The sequence below is a fragment of the Notechis scutatus genome, chromosome 1 (assembly GCF_049901735.1).
Source record: "Notechis scutatus isolate UNSWTSFEM ecotype Mainland chromosome 1, rNotScu1.2, whole genome shotgun sequence".
Classification (NCBI taxonomy): domain Eukaryota; kingdom Metazoa; phylum Chordata; class Lepidosauria; order Squamata; family Elapidae; genus Notechis; species Notechis scutatus.
Genome location: NC_142009.1, coordinates 224,443,217 through 224,460,085, shown reverse-complemented (window position 1 = coordinate 224,460,085; position 16,869 = coordinate 224,443,217). Strand labels below are relative to the sequence as shown.

The 16,869-nt window shown below is 43.7% G+C and overlaps 2 protein-coding genes across 8 annotated transcripts in view; one reads left to right on the top strand and one right to left on the bottom strand.

The window, feature by feature from the left end:
* Window positions 1-52: 52 nt before the first annotated feature.
* Window positions 53-15,014, bottom strand: CNOT9 (CCR4-NOT transcription complex subunit 9). 4 transcript variants are annotated; one of them, XM_087950385.1, is made up of 9 exons: window positions 14,833-15,014; window positions 14,490-14,649; window positions 11,993-12,172; window positions 7,583-7,698; window positions 7,319-7,428; window positions 4,782-4,891; window positions 3,133-3,231; window positions 2,395-2,486; window positions 53-1,650 (listed from the first exon to the last, which is right to left on the bottom strand). In XM_087950385.1, the coding sequence occupies exons 2-9, from the start codon at window positions 14,511-14,513 to the stop codon at window positions 1,482-1,484; spliced, it is 900 nt and encodes a 299-aa protein (XP_087806511.1). In that variant the 5' UTR covers window positions 14,514-14,649; window positions 14,833-15,014; the 3' UTR covers window positions 53-1,481. The 4 variants fall into 4 exon arrangements, with proteins under 4 accessions (XP_087806511.1, XP_087806510.1, XP_026521324.1 ...); XM_087950384.1 differs by having other exon boundaries at window positions 53-1,657; window positions 2,396-2,486; window positions 14,833-14,927; XM_026665539.2 differs by lacking the exon at window positions 14,833-15,014 and having other exon boundaries at window positions 14,490-14,796.
* Window positions 14,789-16,869, top strand: part of USP37 (ubiquitin specific peptidase 37) — a 43,584-nt gene continuing 41,503 nt past the window's right edge. For 2 of the 4 annotated variants that reach the window (XM_026665535.2, XM_026665534.2), the window contains exon 1: window positions 14,789-14,915. The gene's annotated coding sequence lies outside the window, so the exon portion shown is untranslated. Of the gene's footprint in view, window positions 15,241-16,869 lie in introns of all 4 variants that reach the window. The other 2 variants (XM_087950380.1, XM_087950379.1) reach the window with 1 other exon arrangement.

The following is a 16,869-nucleotide window of genomic DNA, read 5'->3' as shown; positions in this document are numbered from 1 at the left end:
CTCCTGGGACCTGAGTGGCATTAAGTTAAGAGTGAATCAGAGAGGGTCAGGATTGATTTGGCTTATTTTTTATTCAAGTTACAAAACAGAAGCAGTTGGTAAAGTCCACTCAAGGCAGGGATGAAAAACAAGGCTGTTTTAAAACAGGGAGCTGCTGTTAAGAGCAAAAGCAACCTATGTAGACAGAAGTGTTTACACTCTTGGCTTGGCCAGCCATTTGGGGAAGCAGGGGGAAAGAAAATGGGAATGAGTAAAAGGAAAATGGGTTCCCACCCAAGCAGCAGCATTAGCTAAGGTCAAAAGGCGTACACACCACCGCTCATAGGTGTTGTGCAACTGACTTAAGAGCCTGTAAGGTTCCCTCTCTCTAAATTTCCCTTTTTTTTGTTTTGTTTGCTACTCCCATTTAGAACAGGGGAAAAGGCTGCCTCTGCAGACTGCTTAATGGGTTCCTCAGCTGTGGCAGGCACCTACAAACTGGGTCACAAAGTGAAGACCTGTGTGCACTTAGCTTGGCAGCAAGGAAAGAAAAAGAGCATGAGAGCCCTTGCACTTTTCAGCCTTGTCTGTAAGGCTGAAATGCTTGCAAATATTTACTGAAATGCTTGAAGTAGCTCTTGGTCAGTCTGATTTATCCACCCTGGAATTCATTCTATATTAAACTGGGGCATTAACTGCAACAAAAGACCATAGCAGCCATACAGTCTTTTCCTTCCAATAGTGTCTGAATGTTAAAGGAACAGTACTCCTTTTGTGGTATTATGAATTCCCACAGACTGGCATTAACAGATGTGGGTCCATGGAAAGTTTGACACCATTTCAACTGCCGTCCGTTAAAACTGTTCTAATTAGTGGCTAGAAGAATACAATAGGGGAAAAAAAACACATTGCTTTCTGATGTGCTAGGAACAATCCTTTGGGAAACTGAGGATACGTTATTGTCTCCTCCGTTTCCCCAAGAGATAAAAGTCTAAGGAACCCCAGTCCCGATGGCCAACCTTATGAAAAAGAACAAATCAAGAGACTCTTATGAAAATGCCATTTTTTAGGCAGGAAGAAACAAAGAGGCCTCCCTGTTTACAGCTAGATGCAGCTCCAAAGGTACTCGTAAGAGGGTCAAATGACCAGATCAACATTTATTGAACTTACATGTAAACAGTGAACCACAAGAAAACTGGGGAACACTTTCCAAGCCTGTTCGACTGAACCAGGCAGGCAGTGCCCAGCTCAGTGTTCAACTGATCATTGCAATGAAGCCCACACCTTCAAATAGGCTTGTCTGTCCCGACTGTGTTTGCTGGTGTCATAATCCTCAAAGACATAGTGAGAAGTTGCTATAGAAAGGGCCTGCAGTCCAGGTGACTACTGACAGTCTAGTGAGCTGTCCACACATGCCTGACAGGATTTGGAAGAGGTCATTGGTTCCTGGCTCTCTGTAAACCTGAGCTGTTTCCTCCTGGGTTCTGCCACCTCCTTGGCTGTCACTGTGGAGGAAGGGGGATACCCCTGGGGTCGGTGACTTGGCCTTCCTGGAGATTCTTGACCAGCTGGGCTAGCCAACGTTTGGTAGTGGTGTCGTCCTTCAGAACTTGGGCAAAGGTGGTGTCTTTCAGCTGATCAGGAAGGCACTGCCTGAGGGCTTCCCGTGCCCTACATCAAGAGACAAGAAAAAGGAGGGCCAACAAATAAACTCACAGAGACAAGAGGGGAGCATGCCCCTCACCTGGGTATACAGTTACTGTCCTTCATGTAAGGAACAAACTTGGCCCAGGTATCACATTGCATCTCTATACCCTGCATCCTTCTCCTGTCCTATCACAGTCCCTGGAATGCTGAATATTAACATCTGGAAGACGTTAATTGTTAATCATGACTGCTATTTAACTAAATAATTGTAGAAATGTACCTGGACTCTGTAAAAGGCTAGATCGATTGGTAGCCTTGAACCAGTAAATACTAGTTTTGAATGAAAAGATGACAGCACAGCACTTCCTATAAGATAGCTATGTGATAACCTTGTTTTCTACAAGTGGCTTAGAAAAAGGGAAGAGTTTTCCTACGTTTCCTTTGGCCCCTGCTGCTCATAAAAGACCCATCCCCTGATCTTGGAATTTTATGATCACAGGTTTGGCCAGTACTGCATTTATTTCATCTGTTTAAACAATTTGATTGTTGCTGTTTAAAATCTCTGTGAGGAAGCCTAAGAATACATCCAGACTCTCAAGTAACAGTACTAATTTTGGAGGGAAATCAGTTTTCACTTGAAAGATGCTCTGCACATGGGAAGGAACTGGATTACTACCTAGCACTTTAAACTGCAATTATGACTAGTTCCAAGTGTAACATCCTCCCTAACCTAATCAAAAGACCCCTAGAAACTTTTAAGATGTCTACCTTGGATTATCGGAAAGGCGAAGGTAACAACGGACCACATGTTTCAGCAGCCTGGCAGAAGGCTCCTTGGAAAGTTGCAAGACCATTTTACCCTAGGTTAAAACAGAAAACAAGAATAATGAAGAAACATATTGACTTCCTCATAGTCATTCTTCAATGCCTTTGCTGTCCAGTGCTTAATTCAACATAAAGCCTTTTTAGGTAGCAAAACAGCTTTTCATATATTACGCTGCAAAATGTTACACCTACAATGGTATGTATATAGATTTTATTTTATTTGAAGAACATAATTAGTAGCCCATTGTATGTATAGTAACCCAAGACAGCTCTCCCAAAACAAAAGTGAACATATAAACAATGATCAAAGATAACTCCCAGTGCCCTCAAACAACATATCCCCCAGATATTAACAAGCACATTTATAGAGATCCAGCCTGACCCTAACCCGACTCTTGGGGGAACATCTAGCTTTTCAAGGCCTTCAAGGTGGAGAACTGCTGGACCTCAGGGGGGAGAGTATTCTACAGGGCAGAGGCATCTATGGAGAAAGTGCACTTCCTAGGTCCTGCAGATGACATTTAATGGAAGAGACCTGGAACTATCCACCCTGTCCAGCATAGTGGAACCTCAGGGGGAATGATCCTATAAAAATATACTTTCCATGCCATGCAAAGTTTCAAACATAATAACTAGGATCCTATCTTGAGCTATTAAGTTTTTATAAACACAACAGCCTACCAATATCATTGCAACATGAGAAAATCGCTCATAAGTCTGACAGATGTATGCCAATCCCGTATCATCTAATAGGATCTTCTGTAGAATAAAAGTAGCAACCTGAAAGACAGAAAAGACAGAAAAGCAGGTTGAGTAACTGCTTGAGTTGAAAATGGTACAGGACTAGGGCAGATCTGAGTATCTTGATCACCAAAGCCAAATACTTAAATATTTAAATCTGCGGATTCAGAATTACATACTGTAAAACTGAATCCAATCCCCATAAAACACAGCAAAAAGACTAGATGAAAAAAGAATATTATCGCAACTCTCTTTCCTAATGCCATAAAATACTATCAATCATCAAGCTGTAAGATGTTGGGCATGTTTGTTACATGTTAGTTTTTTTTAATTATAAGCAACCTCTAAGGTGTTTAGGATTTGGGCAGTGTATAAATGTAATTATTAAGCTAGTAAGAGATAAACAATTTCAAATGTACAGATAAACACAGCAGACTTTACACTCGAGTCCCAGAATTAGCAAATCAACCCAGGCAACAGTACTACACAATACACCCAACTTAACCAAATACACTAAGACTGAAATATCCAGAACTGTGGACCTCATCAAACTCTGTCTCAATGCCCACTTTCAGTTTCATGGACCAATGTAACAACAAATCATAGGAACACCCATGGAACCATCACTCTGAGGAATCTCAACAGAGACTGTGATGCAGCATCTAGAAACTATACCATTCCTTCACATACAACCAAAAGTAATCTCGAAGTAATCTCAAAGGTGCTTTTTCAAAAGGCAACTGGACTATTTTTTCCTCAAGGAAGAAGAAAATGTTTGGTTTTCATCTAAGAAGCTTCATCACTTGTGATGGTGGCAGGATGGAAGGATAGGTTCTGATAGGATTTGAGGGGTGGAAATGAAAGGATTGTGTTTCTTTGCAATCATCTGGTCCTTAGCACTCTGTCTGAGAGCTATTGAGGTCATTGGGAGTTTATCTGTCCCTCAGGGTCACCCGAATCTGGGTGCAATTGGTTGTGGGATCTTTTGGAACTGCTGAAAAAAGGCTGCGTTGTAGACTACAGATAGGTGGTGTCATTCTTCCCCCACTGTTGAGGGAGGGGAGGTCAATTCTAACATAGATGGATTCTTTGAACACCCCTCCCTCAACAGAGAGGGAAGAGTGGTACTATCATAATAATTTAAGATTTACATATGGTATGAATAAGTATAAAGCTACTTTGAAATGAAAAATAAAAGATGCAGAACAGGCTTCCATGATTTTGCTTTGTTTTCAAAGCAATGTTTTTTCAAATGAAGCAGAGAATCATGATAATTTGAAAGCCACATTTTCAATCACTTTGCTGAGAAAAAAATAGCTTGCTAATCTTAGATGGAAAACAAGTTTGTTTTGCACTGAAGTATCAATAATTTGAATGGAAAAGACACAATCAAAGAATTAAAAGCAGTAGCATTTTTAAAAGCTCAGTATCAGTCAATTCACGACAATTTTGAACAGGTACATCTGCACTCTCTTGGTCGAAATAACTAACTTGCTAACTTTGGGTGTATTGTAGAAATAAGATGTACAGGCAAATAAAAGAAAGCAACCATGAAGTTCGAATAATTTCATTAATAATGAAAGCAATACCGTTTTGGAAAGCTCACTGCCAGACTCCATGATGCGCAAACACAAAGGGATAATTTCAGTTGTTAGTAGGAAATTGATAACTTCTTGTTCATCTGTTTTCACAAGAGCCCCTTTAAAAACAGAGAAAGGTGAGATAAAATTTCATATAGTTTGACAATAATCTAATGGAAGTTGAACTGACCACAGCTAAAAGAAAATTGGTAAATTATAACTTATTAATGGAAAGATGGTAGAACCACAAACCAATTTCAACTAAATGTGCTCAAATGCTACTTTGGTATTTTTCAATTAATTAAACAATATATCTACATTAATCAGAAATAATGTTGATTTATGATACAAATTAATCAAGGCAAAATCATTGCTTCATGATTGTAATAAATAAACGTCTGCTGTCACAAATCTAAAACTCACTATAGAAGTTTACAACTAACAGGCCCTTGCTTTCTTTTATTCCTTCATTGACCAAATTTTAAATGAGTGGACAGAATTACAGAAAAGATTTGTAGAATTAGAGACTTGATTTCTGATGGAACATTTTTTCCCCTTTGAATATAGTCCATTGAAAAAAATGGCCAGAAATTTCAACTTTGTTTCAAATAAGGTATGTAATAATTTCTTAAGAATATTCAATCTTAACAATTCTAGACCATGATTGTCCAACCTTTTGGCTTGCACGGAGTGAAGAGGATTTGTCTTGGGCCACATATAAATATGTAATATAGTTAACATATAAATAAAGCTTCATTTTTAAAAATACTTTTATTTCTTTGTGGGGCTATTTTACTAGCTCTGTTCAGGGTCACAGGTTGGATATACCTAATCTAAACTATAAAAAACATTTGAAAAATTGTGACATCACATCATTTACAAATCAAAGGACCCTTTTAAATACTACATAAACTCTTACATCAGATATAAGAGGCTATTCCAGGGGCCATCAACTTTTTGTAAAGGGTCAGATTCTGCCTCTATTCTGCAACCATGGGAACAGCTAGCAAATCTGCAGGCCAAGGAGCATGGCAGTCATTGGATAATGCTGACCTCCCAACAAGGATGTTGCTGATAGGCAGCAATCAGGAGGGTTTATGACAACTCGCCACAGCCAGCTCACCACGGGACAATATGCCATAGCCAACTCACCATGGGACAACTTGCTTTAGAACAAGAGTTAGATCAGTATCAAAGAAATGGTAGAATGGAATTATTAAAGAAAGACTGCAAAAGGAGGGACAGAATGAAATGTGAATGACAAAAATTAAAATAGCTTTTAATTTATTTTAAATAATTAAATTGAATTGTTAAATTATCCTGTGGCTAATTGTCCCGTGGCTAGTTGGCCGTGGTGAGTTTGCCATGGCAAGTTGGCAGCAGTGAGTTATCTCATTCTGCCACCAGGATGCCTTGCTCTCCTTGGCTGTTCCTTACTCCAGAGCTTAACTGAGGCTTAGGCATGATGGGCTGTAGTTTCTTCAGCCAGAAGCTATGCAGAGCATAAAAAATGAACTTGTGATTTAAATTTGATGAGTCAATATGGAACTCTATGTTTTTTTTAAACCTGTTTCATTATCTTATTAAGGATTGATCATAAAAACAATTCATAGATGATACAGGTGGTCCTTGCTTAACAAGCAACTTTTTAAAATTACAATGGTGCTGAACAAAGGGACTTACGACACGCCTGAAGCTATGGTTGCTGCATCATCCCAAGTCAAGTGATTGAAGTCTGGGCCCTTGGCAATCCCACTTACAACAGATTGCCAAGCACCACATAATCATGTGATCGCCATTTGCAACTTTCTCTGCTGGCTTTCCCAGAAGTCAATGGGGAAGCTGGCAGGGAAGGCCGCAAGCTGCTACCTGCCAAAACAATTCCCTTTGGTTCTGGGGGCTGGCTGAAAAAGGTCTGTCCCCAAACCCAAGTAGGATTTTGACATGGAGTGTTTGCATTATGAGGCTCTTGGAGAAAGCCCCCACAAACGAGAGGGAGCTTATACCTTATGGAAAACTTCAGATGAATCAAATACAATTTTAAAGTGGTTTTTGTCAAAATCGCCAATGGGACCTATAGGCACATTTAAACCACATAAAATAAAAACAAAGTTATATCAGTTCCGTCAATATTTTGAGGACTTCCATTTTACATTAATTAATTTGTAAAATAAATCATATGGACTTAAAAAAAAGAACTAAAAAATGCAGCAGTGGGGCATACATGTGGGACTAACCTGGATCCCCTAAGTTTTCTTCTAGTTGAGCTGGCATTTGTGATAAACGTCAGAAATCTAGTGGCATAGATCATTTTAGTATAGCTTTTCTCAACATGTTTACCCTTCAGATGTACTGCCAATGTGGAAGTTCTAACACTGACAATCTGCCATATAATTCCACATAGTTTTAAACTCTCAAGCCAAATTTCAGAAAATTCCCACCCGAATTAATACAATGCTTTTCTATACTTTCTATTGATGAATCTAGATTACTCTTCATTTCTCAAAAGCAAGGATTTATCATAGGTAGCATAAAAAGCAGCTCACCAATTACTCCTAGACTTGTGAGTCGCAGATATTCAAAGGGACGAGTCTTGCTGACAGTGTGCAAGAAGGGATACAAGAAGAGAGGGATATGTGCAGCGAGGAAAGCTGACCTACACATGAAGGAAAGATGCAGTTGACAAAATAGCAATCAGGAAGAGATACCTTTTCTTATAACTTACATTAAAATAACTATTTAAATATTAAGATACCTTTATTACCTAACGATTATGATTCCCACAATGTCTATATGCAAAGCATGTATACCTGGTTTCTGGATGTGATGCAACACATTGTAAAAGTGCCAGAGCATTGCATACTCTGTTGGATTGATGAGCTGTCAAAGTTGGTGGATTTATAGATGGGTAGATATTTACAATTTCCTATGAAAAAAAAAAAAAAACACTAGCGTGAAAATATTTCTTAATGAAGCATTACCGAACACCCACTAATTAGTTATGATCCATTGACAGAAAGAATTGTTAATTTTTTTGCTCATATACTGACTAGACAAAGCAAATCATTAAAAAAAAGCTGAAGATATAAAATATAGCAATTACATGAATTCTGATTTTGGAGACTTTCATAGTTTTGATTCCAAATTCTTTATTACTATCTTTCAAGTTCCTTTGGAACTTGGTTCAAGACAACTGTCACTATATTAGAATAGAATAACAGAGTTGGAAGGGACCTTGTCTTCTAAGTCCAACCCCCTGCCTAGACAGGAAACTCTACACCACTTCAAACAAATAGTTATCCAACATCTTTTTAAAAACTTTGCAATGTTTGAGCATTCACAACTTCTGGAGGCAAATTGTTCCACTGATTAATTGTTCTGTCAGGAAATTTCTTCTTAGTTCTAAGTTGCTTCTCTCCTTGATTAGTTTCCACCCGTTGCTTCTTATCCTGCCCTCAGGTGCTTTGGAGAATAGCTTGACTCCCTCTTCTTTGTGGCGGCCCCTTGAAACACTGCTATCATGTCTCCTCTAGTCCTTCTTTTCATTAGATTAGACATACCCAGGTCCTGCAACTGTTCTTCATATGTTTTAGCCTCCAGTCCCCTAATCATCTTTGTTGTTCTTCTCTGCACTCTTTCTAGAGCAGTGGTTCCCAAAGTGGACGGTACCGCCCCCTGGGGGGCGGTGGGATGCCTTAGGAGGACACTAAGAGGCGGCAGGGGCTGGCAGGGGGGCGTTCGAGGCACCGGCCCTGCAGGTTCACCCATTGACTAGCACTGCTCCAGAGCCGGTGCCTCCAATGTGGAAGCGGTGGCACATTGCGTGCCGCCACAGCCACGTTCAAGTGCTGCGCCCCTGCGCCTCTTTTTCTCTCTCTGTCTCTCTCTTTCTTTCTCCTTCCCTCCTCCCTCTCAGACTGGCTTTGCTCTACTTTCCCAATGTGCCTGCTGGGGCGGCACTTTGAACATGGATGGATGGATAGAGAGACAGACAGACAAGCAGGCAGGCAGGCAGGCAAACAGAGCAGACCTTTTGGATGGATGGATGGACGGACGGATGGACAGACAGAATGCGACAGCGGCACTTTGGGAAGCGGTGGCAGCGGCATTTCCCAAGTGCTGCCGCATTCGAGGCACGTTCTGGAGCATTACCACAGTCAATGGGAGAACCTGCAGGGCTGGTGCCTCAACGCCCCTGCCGCCTCTTAGCATCCCCAAGGGGGCCGGCAGAGGGGCTAAGAGGCGGCAGGGGTACGTTCGAGGCATCGGCCGGCCCTGCAGGTTCACCCATTGACTAGCACTGCTCCAGAGCCGGTGCCTCCAATGTGGAAGCGGTGGCACATTACGTGCCGCCACAGCCACGTTCAAAGTGCTGCGCCCCTGCCGCCTCTTAGCGCCCCTCTGCTGGCCCCCTTGGCGACGCTAAGAGGCGGCAGGGGGCGTTCGAGGTGCCGGTCCTGCAGGTTCACCCATTGACTGTAGCACCGCTCCGGAGCCAGCGCCTCCAATGCAGAAGCGGTGGCATGTTATGTGTCACTGCGGCAGCATTCAATGCACCATCCCCCTGCCACCTCTTAGTGTCCCGAAGGAGGCCGGCAGAGGGGCGCTAAGAGATGGCAGGGGGGCGTCCGAGGCGCCAGCTGGCCATGCAGGTTCACCCATTGAGGCGCTGGCTCCAGAGCGGTGCTACAGTCAATGGGTGAACCTGCAGGCCGGCGCCTCGAACGCCCCCCTGCCACCTCTTAGCATCCGCAAGGGGACCAGCAGAAGGGCGCTAAGAGGCGGCAGCGCATCGAACACGGCCTTGGCGGCATGTAACGTGCCACCGCTTCCGCATTGGAGGCGGCGGCTCCGGAGCAGTGCTAGTCAATGGGTGAAACTGCAGGGCCGGCCGATGCCTCGAACGTACCCCTGCTGCCTCTTAGCCCCCCTCTGCCGGCCCCCTTGGGGATGCTAAGAGGCGGCAGGGGGGCGTTCGAGGCACCGGCCCTGCAGGTTCTCCCATTGACTGTAGTAATGCTCCAGAACCGGTGCCTCGAATGCGGCAGCACGTTGGGAAATGCCGCTGCCACCGCTTTCCCAAAGTGCCGCCGCTGTCGCATTCTGTCTGTCCATCCGTCCGTCCATCAATCCATCCAAAAGGTCTGCCTGTTTGCCTGCCTGCCTGCCTGCTTGTCTGTCTGTCTCTCTATCCATCCATCCATGTTCAAAGTGCCGGCCCCGCAGGCACATTGGGAAAGTAGAGCAAAGCCAGTCTGAGAGGGAGGGAGGGAAGGAGAAAGAAAGAGAGAGACAGAGAGAGAGAAAAAGAGAGAGACCTGATGCATCAGATTGAATGAGGCCTAGTTCCACATCCTGAGGCCCTTTTCCACATTGAAACATCTTTGGCTTCTGTTAAAGGTTTTGTGGACGAAATATGGTCAAGACTATGTTGAGGCTTTAAACAGGATCCATTGGACCAGATCTCCACCCTAAAAATTTCTTTTGCCCAATGTATTACAGTGCCAATTCTGAAGAAGGCAAAACCAAAATGTATTAGTAAATTACAAGAACACACACACACACACTCCCTTCTAACCCTGCTGGAGCAGGTGATTGGACTAGAATAGATATCTCATTATCTTTCTCCTCCCTCCCTCTTTATTTCTTTTTCTTTCTGTCCCTTCCTTCCATCCCCCCCTCTTTCTTTGTCCCTTTTTCTTTCTTTCTTTCCCTTTTCTCTTTATTTTCTTCCTCTCTTTCTTTTCTCTCTCTCAGGCTCATCCCTTTGGATCAGGGGTCGCCAAACTTTTGGACCTCAGGGACCACCAAACTCTTTAAATCCCAGAGACCACTAATATGAATTTTGACTGACGGTGGCTTTCTGGCGTTGGTGGGAGAGAAAGAGATCTGATCCAACCTCTCTCTCTCCCACACACAGGCAGGGGTGGGATTTAGACCTCTGATCTAAAGCTGTCAAAACTCCAAAAACTGGTGAAGTAGCTCTGGGGAGGCCAGTCATAAGTTAGAACACTTGCTAAACAACCGGTCATTAAGTGAGGACCACTTGTATTTGGTTTGCCAGTCACCTGGCCACGCCCACCCAGTCACATGTCCAGCAAGCCACGCCCACCCAGTCATGTGACCAGCAAACCACACCCTCAAATTAGGGCACACCCACAGAAATTTGAATCCCACCCCTGGGTGGAGGGCACCGAGGATGAGTTTGTAGCACCAAGAGGGCAGTGGACCGAAAAAGTTTGGGAACCACTGTTCTAGAGTCTCAACATCTTTTTTACATCGTGGCAAAACTGAATGCAGTATTCCAAATGTGGCCTTACCAAGGCATTATAAAGTGGTATTAACACTTCACATGATCTTGATTCTATCCCTCTATTTATGCAGCCTAGAACTGTGTTGGCTTTTTTGGCAGCTGCTGTACACTGATGGCTCATATTTAAATGGTTGTCCACTAAGACTCAGAGATCGCTACTAAGACTCAGAGTTAGTACTGTTGAGCAAGGTACCACATATACTGCACCTGTGCATTTGATTTTTCTTGCCTAAATGTAGAACCTTACTTTTTTCACCACTAAATTTCATTGTTAGAGACCGCACAGTGTTCAAGTCTATCAAGATCCTTCTGTATCTATCTTCTGGAGTGTTGGCTATTCCTGCCAGCTTGGTGTCGTCTGCAAATTTGATGAGTTCCCCATCTATCCCCTTGTCCAAGTCATTGATGAAGATGTTGAAGAATATTTGATGAGTTCCCCATCTATCCCCTTGTCCAAGTCATTGATGAAGATGTTGAAGAATATTGGGCCTAAAACAAAGAACCTTGGGGTATTCCACTGCATACTCCCCTCCATGTAGATGCAGTTCCATTGAGGACCACAGTGATTGGTGAGTGTGATTGGTCAGTCAGTTACAAATCCATCTGGTGGTAATGCTATCTAACCAACATTTTTCTACTATCTAGTAGTAGGTTATGGTCTACTTTATCAAATGCCTTACTGAAGTCCAAGTAAATTATATCAACAAAAGTAAATTATATCGACAGCATTCCTCTGGTCAACTAATTTTGTCACTTTGTCAAAGAATGCAATAAGATTAGTCTGGCATGTATTGTCATGTATTCATTTTCTCAGCTGAAGTTGTAGTGTATCTAAGATATGTGCAAAATCAATTGCTTTTAAGATAGGTGGGCAAGCTATCTCAATTAAAAGTTGCATTCAACCTACCTGTAGCAGAGCTGCAATTGTGCCAAACGAGTGCCATAACATTGGGGCAAGATCAGGGACAGACTCTCGTTTTTTACTCAGCTCCAATAGTGCATTCTCACGAGTTTCAGGACTGGATAGTTCATTAATCCACTGGTAAATCTTCTCTCGATCAACCTGTGCAAGTGCCGTTGGCACCGGCTTTAAAAAGAGAGAACACACTTAAGGAAACGTTTTAATTGTGATCAACTTATTGAAACAGGGTAAGCAGCAGATTACGTGGCATTCTTCAGAAATTCTGCCTCTTTGAAGGCTAGTGGCATGAGCCCATCACGCAAAGATGCATCCTACTCTGTGGAGCTCCCCAATCAATCCCTTACAGTTAGCTCAAATGAACCAAGATGGGAGTGAATTTGTTAGTGAATTTGTTAAGGTGGAGATCTTAAAACATTTTGTTTGTATCCTCAAATGCCATAAACAGAATTTAATTAGTGTATTGGATGCCCTAAGTACACACTGTATCAAAAAGAAGTCATTGAGTAGGGATATGACTTTATATTCAATAGTGAGCTCCTAGTTAAAAAAAAAAAAAAAGCTGACAGCCTCAGTAATACAGGACAGAGAAGAGAGGTGGAAGACCGAAAATAAATTGGTGCCAAACTATGAATCTATGGTATGTCAGAAGGAACGTGAAAACCTTGGGACAGCATACTTGTGGAAAACAAGATATAGACTCATAAAAGAATGGGTGATAACATGGCCTGGATAAAAAATGAGTGACCAGTACAAAAAAAGAGATTCAAGATCCTAAAAAATAAAGTGACAAGTTTTCAAAGTAGAACAAAAGACAGTGTTAAGCAGTTTACAGACATGATAAAAGCAAAAGTATTTACAAGAATAGAAAGTCAGGGAGAGTTATAGTGAAGTGTTAACTACATTCAGGTGTATTTCCTTTCCTGACATCATGTTTTACCACACTGGTGTCAAACTTGCCATGTCACACTGTCATCATGTTAGGGATCATGACATTTTTCCTTTTGCAGAGCTGGGATGGGCGTGGTCTGTACCTGATGCATCCAGCCCCTGGTCCGCCAGTTTGACACCCCTGTTCTATAGTATAGTATAATTACTTACTCCTGTTTTGTGCTTTGCATAATGTTGCTTATCCTGCAAGGGCATAACATGATGGGTGTGTAGCCATCACCTAACTATACCACAGCAAAAAATTTTGCTCTTTTAAATAGAGAGTTGAGGTAAAGTCTTTTCACAGCAACATTCACAAGAATCTGGAACAGGTAGCCCGGGATTACAATAATTTGTTTAGTGACAATTCAAAATTACAACACTGGAAAAAGTGACATGGCTGTTTTTCACACAGCTGTCACAGCATCCCTGTGGTCACATGACCAAAATTCAGGCACTTAGCAACTGGCACCTATTTATGACCAGTTGCAGCGTCCCAGAATCACTGATTACCTTTTGCAACCTTTTAACAAGCAAAATCCTTATTCACTTAACCATGTTATTAACAACTGCAGTGATTCATTTAATAACTGTGGCAGGAAACAGGGCAAAATTCACTTAATTATTATTGATTAGGAACAGAAATGTTGAGCTCAATTGCAGTCATAAGCTGAGGACTACCTGTATCAAGCACCAACAAAGAATTATGTTTTTTTCATTATTTCCAAAGTTTTATATTCCACCATTACAGTATGCAAAGTACAGAGTAGTACACAAGAGGCCTTGGTTTTCCATTGATACCTAGAAAAGCAATCTACAACTGCAGGTTTTAACAGAAATCGCATCTTGCTTTTCACAACTACCTATTCAAATACTTTTATTTAGTTAAACTTCCATCAAGTTATTGTTACTTTGCTGAGAAGTAACTGGTAGAAACTTTAACTCAACCTACTGCCATTTCAAAGCTACATCCTATATATATACGGTACTTAGAATTTTTTTTTAATTATTCGGGTTACTTTCACGCAACCATAACTAATAGGCTCCCCAAACAGTACTTTTTGAAAAACTTTTAATTAAAAGACACACGAATAACACTAAATGACTGCAGATAATTCGACATACCATCCCCAGAACTTTACCTAGGATCTACACGCCCAGCAGCTGGTCCTTAACAAGCTTCCTCCAAATCACTAATTCTCTGGAGCCACGTTCCTATGTGCCGGCGTTATGCACCGGCAATTACAAACCCGCATAGTTTAGCATATGGAAATGCACGCAATCATCACCACCAGGTCGCTGGAGGCTCGCACTACTCTCGTTTCCCCGTAGACAAGCTCAGCTCCTGATGGGCGGCGGCGATGATGATGAGCGTTTCTTATCGAGGACAATTTGGCGGGAAAAAACAACCAAACCCCGGACGGTTTGGTCTCGGAGCCCCCTTCCTTTTTAAGCTCATCCTCCTCCCATATGAGAGGAATGAGTGACTCCGCAAACAGGCCTCTCTCGTTCCCCTCCATAGGCGCAATCGGCATCTTGCCTAACCTGGCCTTACCGCAGCCGTGGCCAAACTGTGCATGGTCGGGACTTCTTCGAGCTCAGGAGGCCGCTTCAACTTCAGCTGCCGCCATCATGGATCCGAGCGCAAGCCACCGCCTCTTCCTCTCGGCCCTCCCGGCTCCGCCGCTCTTGCCAACCGTCGTGACCTCTGACCTCTGGACCCGAGGGGAGGGGGAAATAAAAGGGGGGACGGAGCGCATGCGCCGTGGCCGCTTTGAAGCCACTTTAAAAAACCGCGCACTGGAAGGAGCCCGATTCCTCTTTCCCTCCCCGCGCGCGTGCGCAGAAGGCCGAGCGCGAGAGAGTCGTCGCTCGGCCCCGCGAACTAAGTACAGTACTGTAGTCTCGGGGAAAGTTGCTCCTGCCGTCATCCGCGTGGAGGTCTGCGGCGGGAAAGGCAGCCGGCCGTCGCCGTGATGACGTAAGGAGGGAAGGAGGTCTCCCCCTTCATTTCTCACCCGCGATTGTTTCTCTCCCCACCTTTCCCCCCCTCCTCCTCCTCCTTCACGTGCGTCTTTGCGTCAGACGGACGTTCGCGCGGCTGATCTGGTTCCCGCCAGCTGCCCTTTTCCACAAAACCGAAAGGGAACGGGGAAGAGGAGGAGGCTCCTCCGCTTTGGGCTCCACTTGCCGAAACTGGGCTGGCAAGCGCCGTGAGGTAGAAAAAGGAGGGGGGGGGAGGAGAGAGACACCCCCACGACCACCCCGAACGGCGGCGGCGTTTATACAAAGAGAGGCTCGAGAAGGTAAGGAAGGGGGGGAAGTGCCGTCGCCGCCTCCGCCATCCCTATTGAATTAGCCCGGGGGTGGGTGAGGTGATGTGTTTGGGGCAGCTACGAAAGGTGAAGGGATGAGAGGATACCGCAAGGGACCGGGGGGCGGGTGAGAGAGAGAGAGCTGTTTGCTGGACTGGTGTGGCACGCTGGAGCCTCCACGGCTAACCCCACTTGTAGCAGCTTCGCGAACGGGCCGAAATTCAATTTCTTACACCTGGGAACTCTGGACGTTTTGCTTCTCTTTCCTCCCCCCCTCCCCTTCTCTCCCGCCCAAGTGCAACACAACCTCAACGGTGTATTTTTTTAAAAAAAGCTGCTTGTATTCTACCAGTTAAGTTGCTGGGAAGGCAGCGGGCGCATCTTTCTTCATGGGGGGATTTGGATCCAGAGAGGTGTGATGACATGGGCTCGCCGCACCCTTTTTAACCATTGGTATGTGGATGGTCCTCAGCTTACGACCACGATCGAGCCCAAGTGGACGTGGCCCCGTTTTACATCCTTTCTTGCCACGGGTGTGAAGGGAATGGCTGCAGTTAAAGTTGTTGAGTGAATCTGGCTTCCCCGTTGACTTGGCTTCCCAGGAGGTCGCAAAAGGGGATCGCGGGACACTGCGACCGTCATAAATGTAAACCGGTTGCCAAGCATCTGAAAGTGGGATTGCATGGCTATTATGGTTGTAAGTGTGAAAAATGGTCATAAGTCACTTTTTTCGATGCCGTTGTAACTTTGAATGGTCGCTAAATGAACTGTGGTAAGTCGAGGTTTTCCCATAGTCCCTCAACTTCCTCGTAGTCTTCCTGTTATATTTACCATCGCCCCACCCCATCTGACTTTTTTGCTGCTCCAGATTGAAATCTAAACCTTAATCTAGCTTTCATTTTCTCCAACAAAGGCTCCTTATCCTATGCAAAAAATGCCTCAGAGGTTGACCACCAGGGTAGTTGCTGGCCTATTGACTTTGCTGTTATATCTCTAGCAGAAACCTGGCATGTAGAATTTTCCTTGGCGTGGAAATGGCGTTGAAGGAAAAGCTTCATATAGATGATACTTGTCTACTGATAAACTACTTCAAAACTTTTAAAATTGGGCAGCATAGAAAGTGCACATCCTGGCTGCAGGTGCCTTGTGTTCATCTGCTTGCTGCTTTGAAACTTTTGAAGCTGCCTTTCAAGCATTAGATATACTGTAAACTATACTGGGAACTGGCTTTCTGAGAAGAAAATGAACACACGGGGAATCAACTGTGTGTTTATCCTAGTTTAGATGAAATTTTATTCTGCCAGTCAGTATTTGGTTTATGCAGGTAGTCCTCAACTTGTGACTATTTGTTGAATTACCATTCAAAATTACAATGGTGCTGAAAAGATGAAGATAAGCCCAGTGAGCCACAGGAGCAACCAGCAGCTTCTAACAGAGAGTGCTCTAAAAGTGCCCCTGAAGACCCAGTTTGCAGGTTTAAGTGCGTTGGAAGCTACTGACCTTTGCAAAGCTTTGCAGGCTGGATTGTGCAGAGAGTCTGGGTAGGTTCTGCTTGTTATGGGCTTTCCTTTACCCCTTGCTGAAGCCTGCAGATTGGTTTTCCAGGAGCCTTCCAACAGA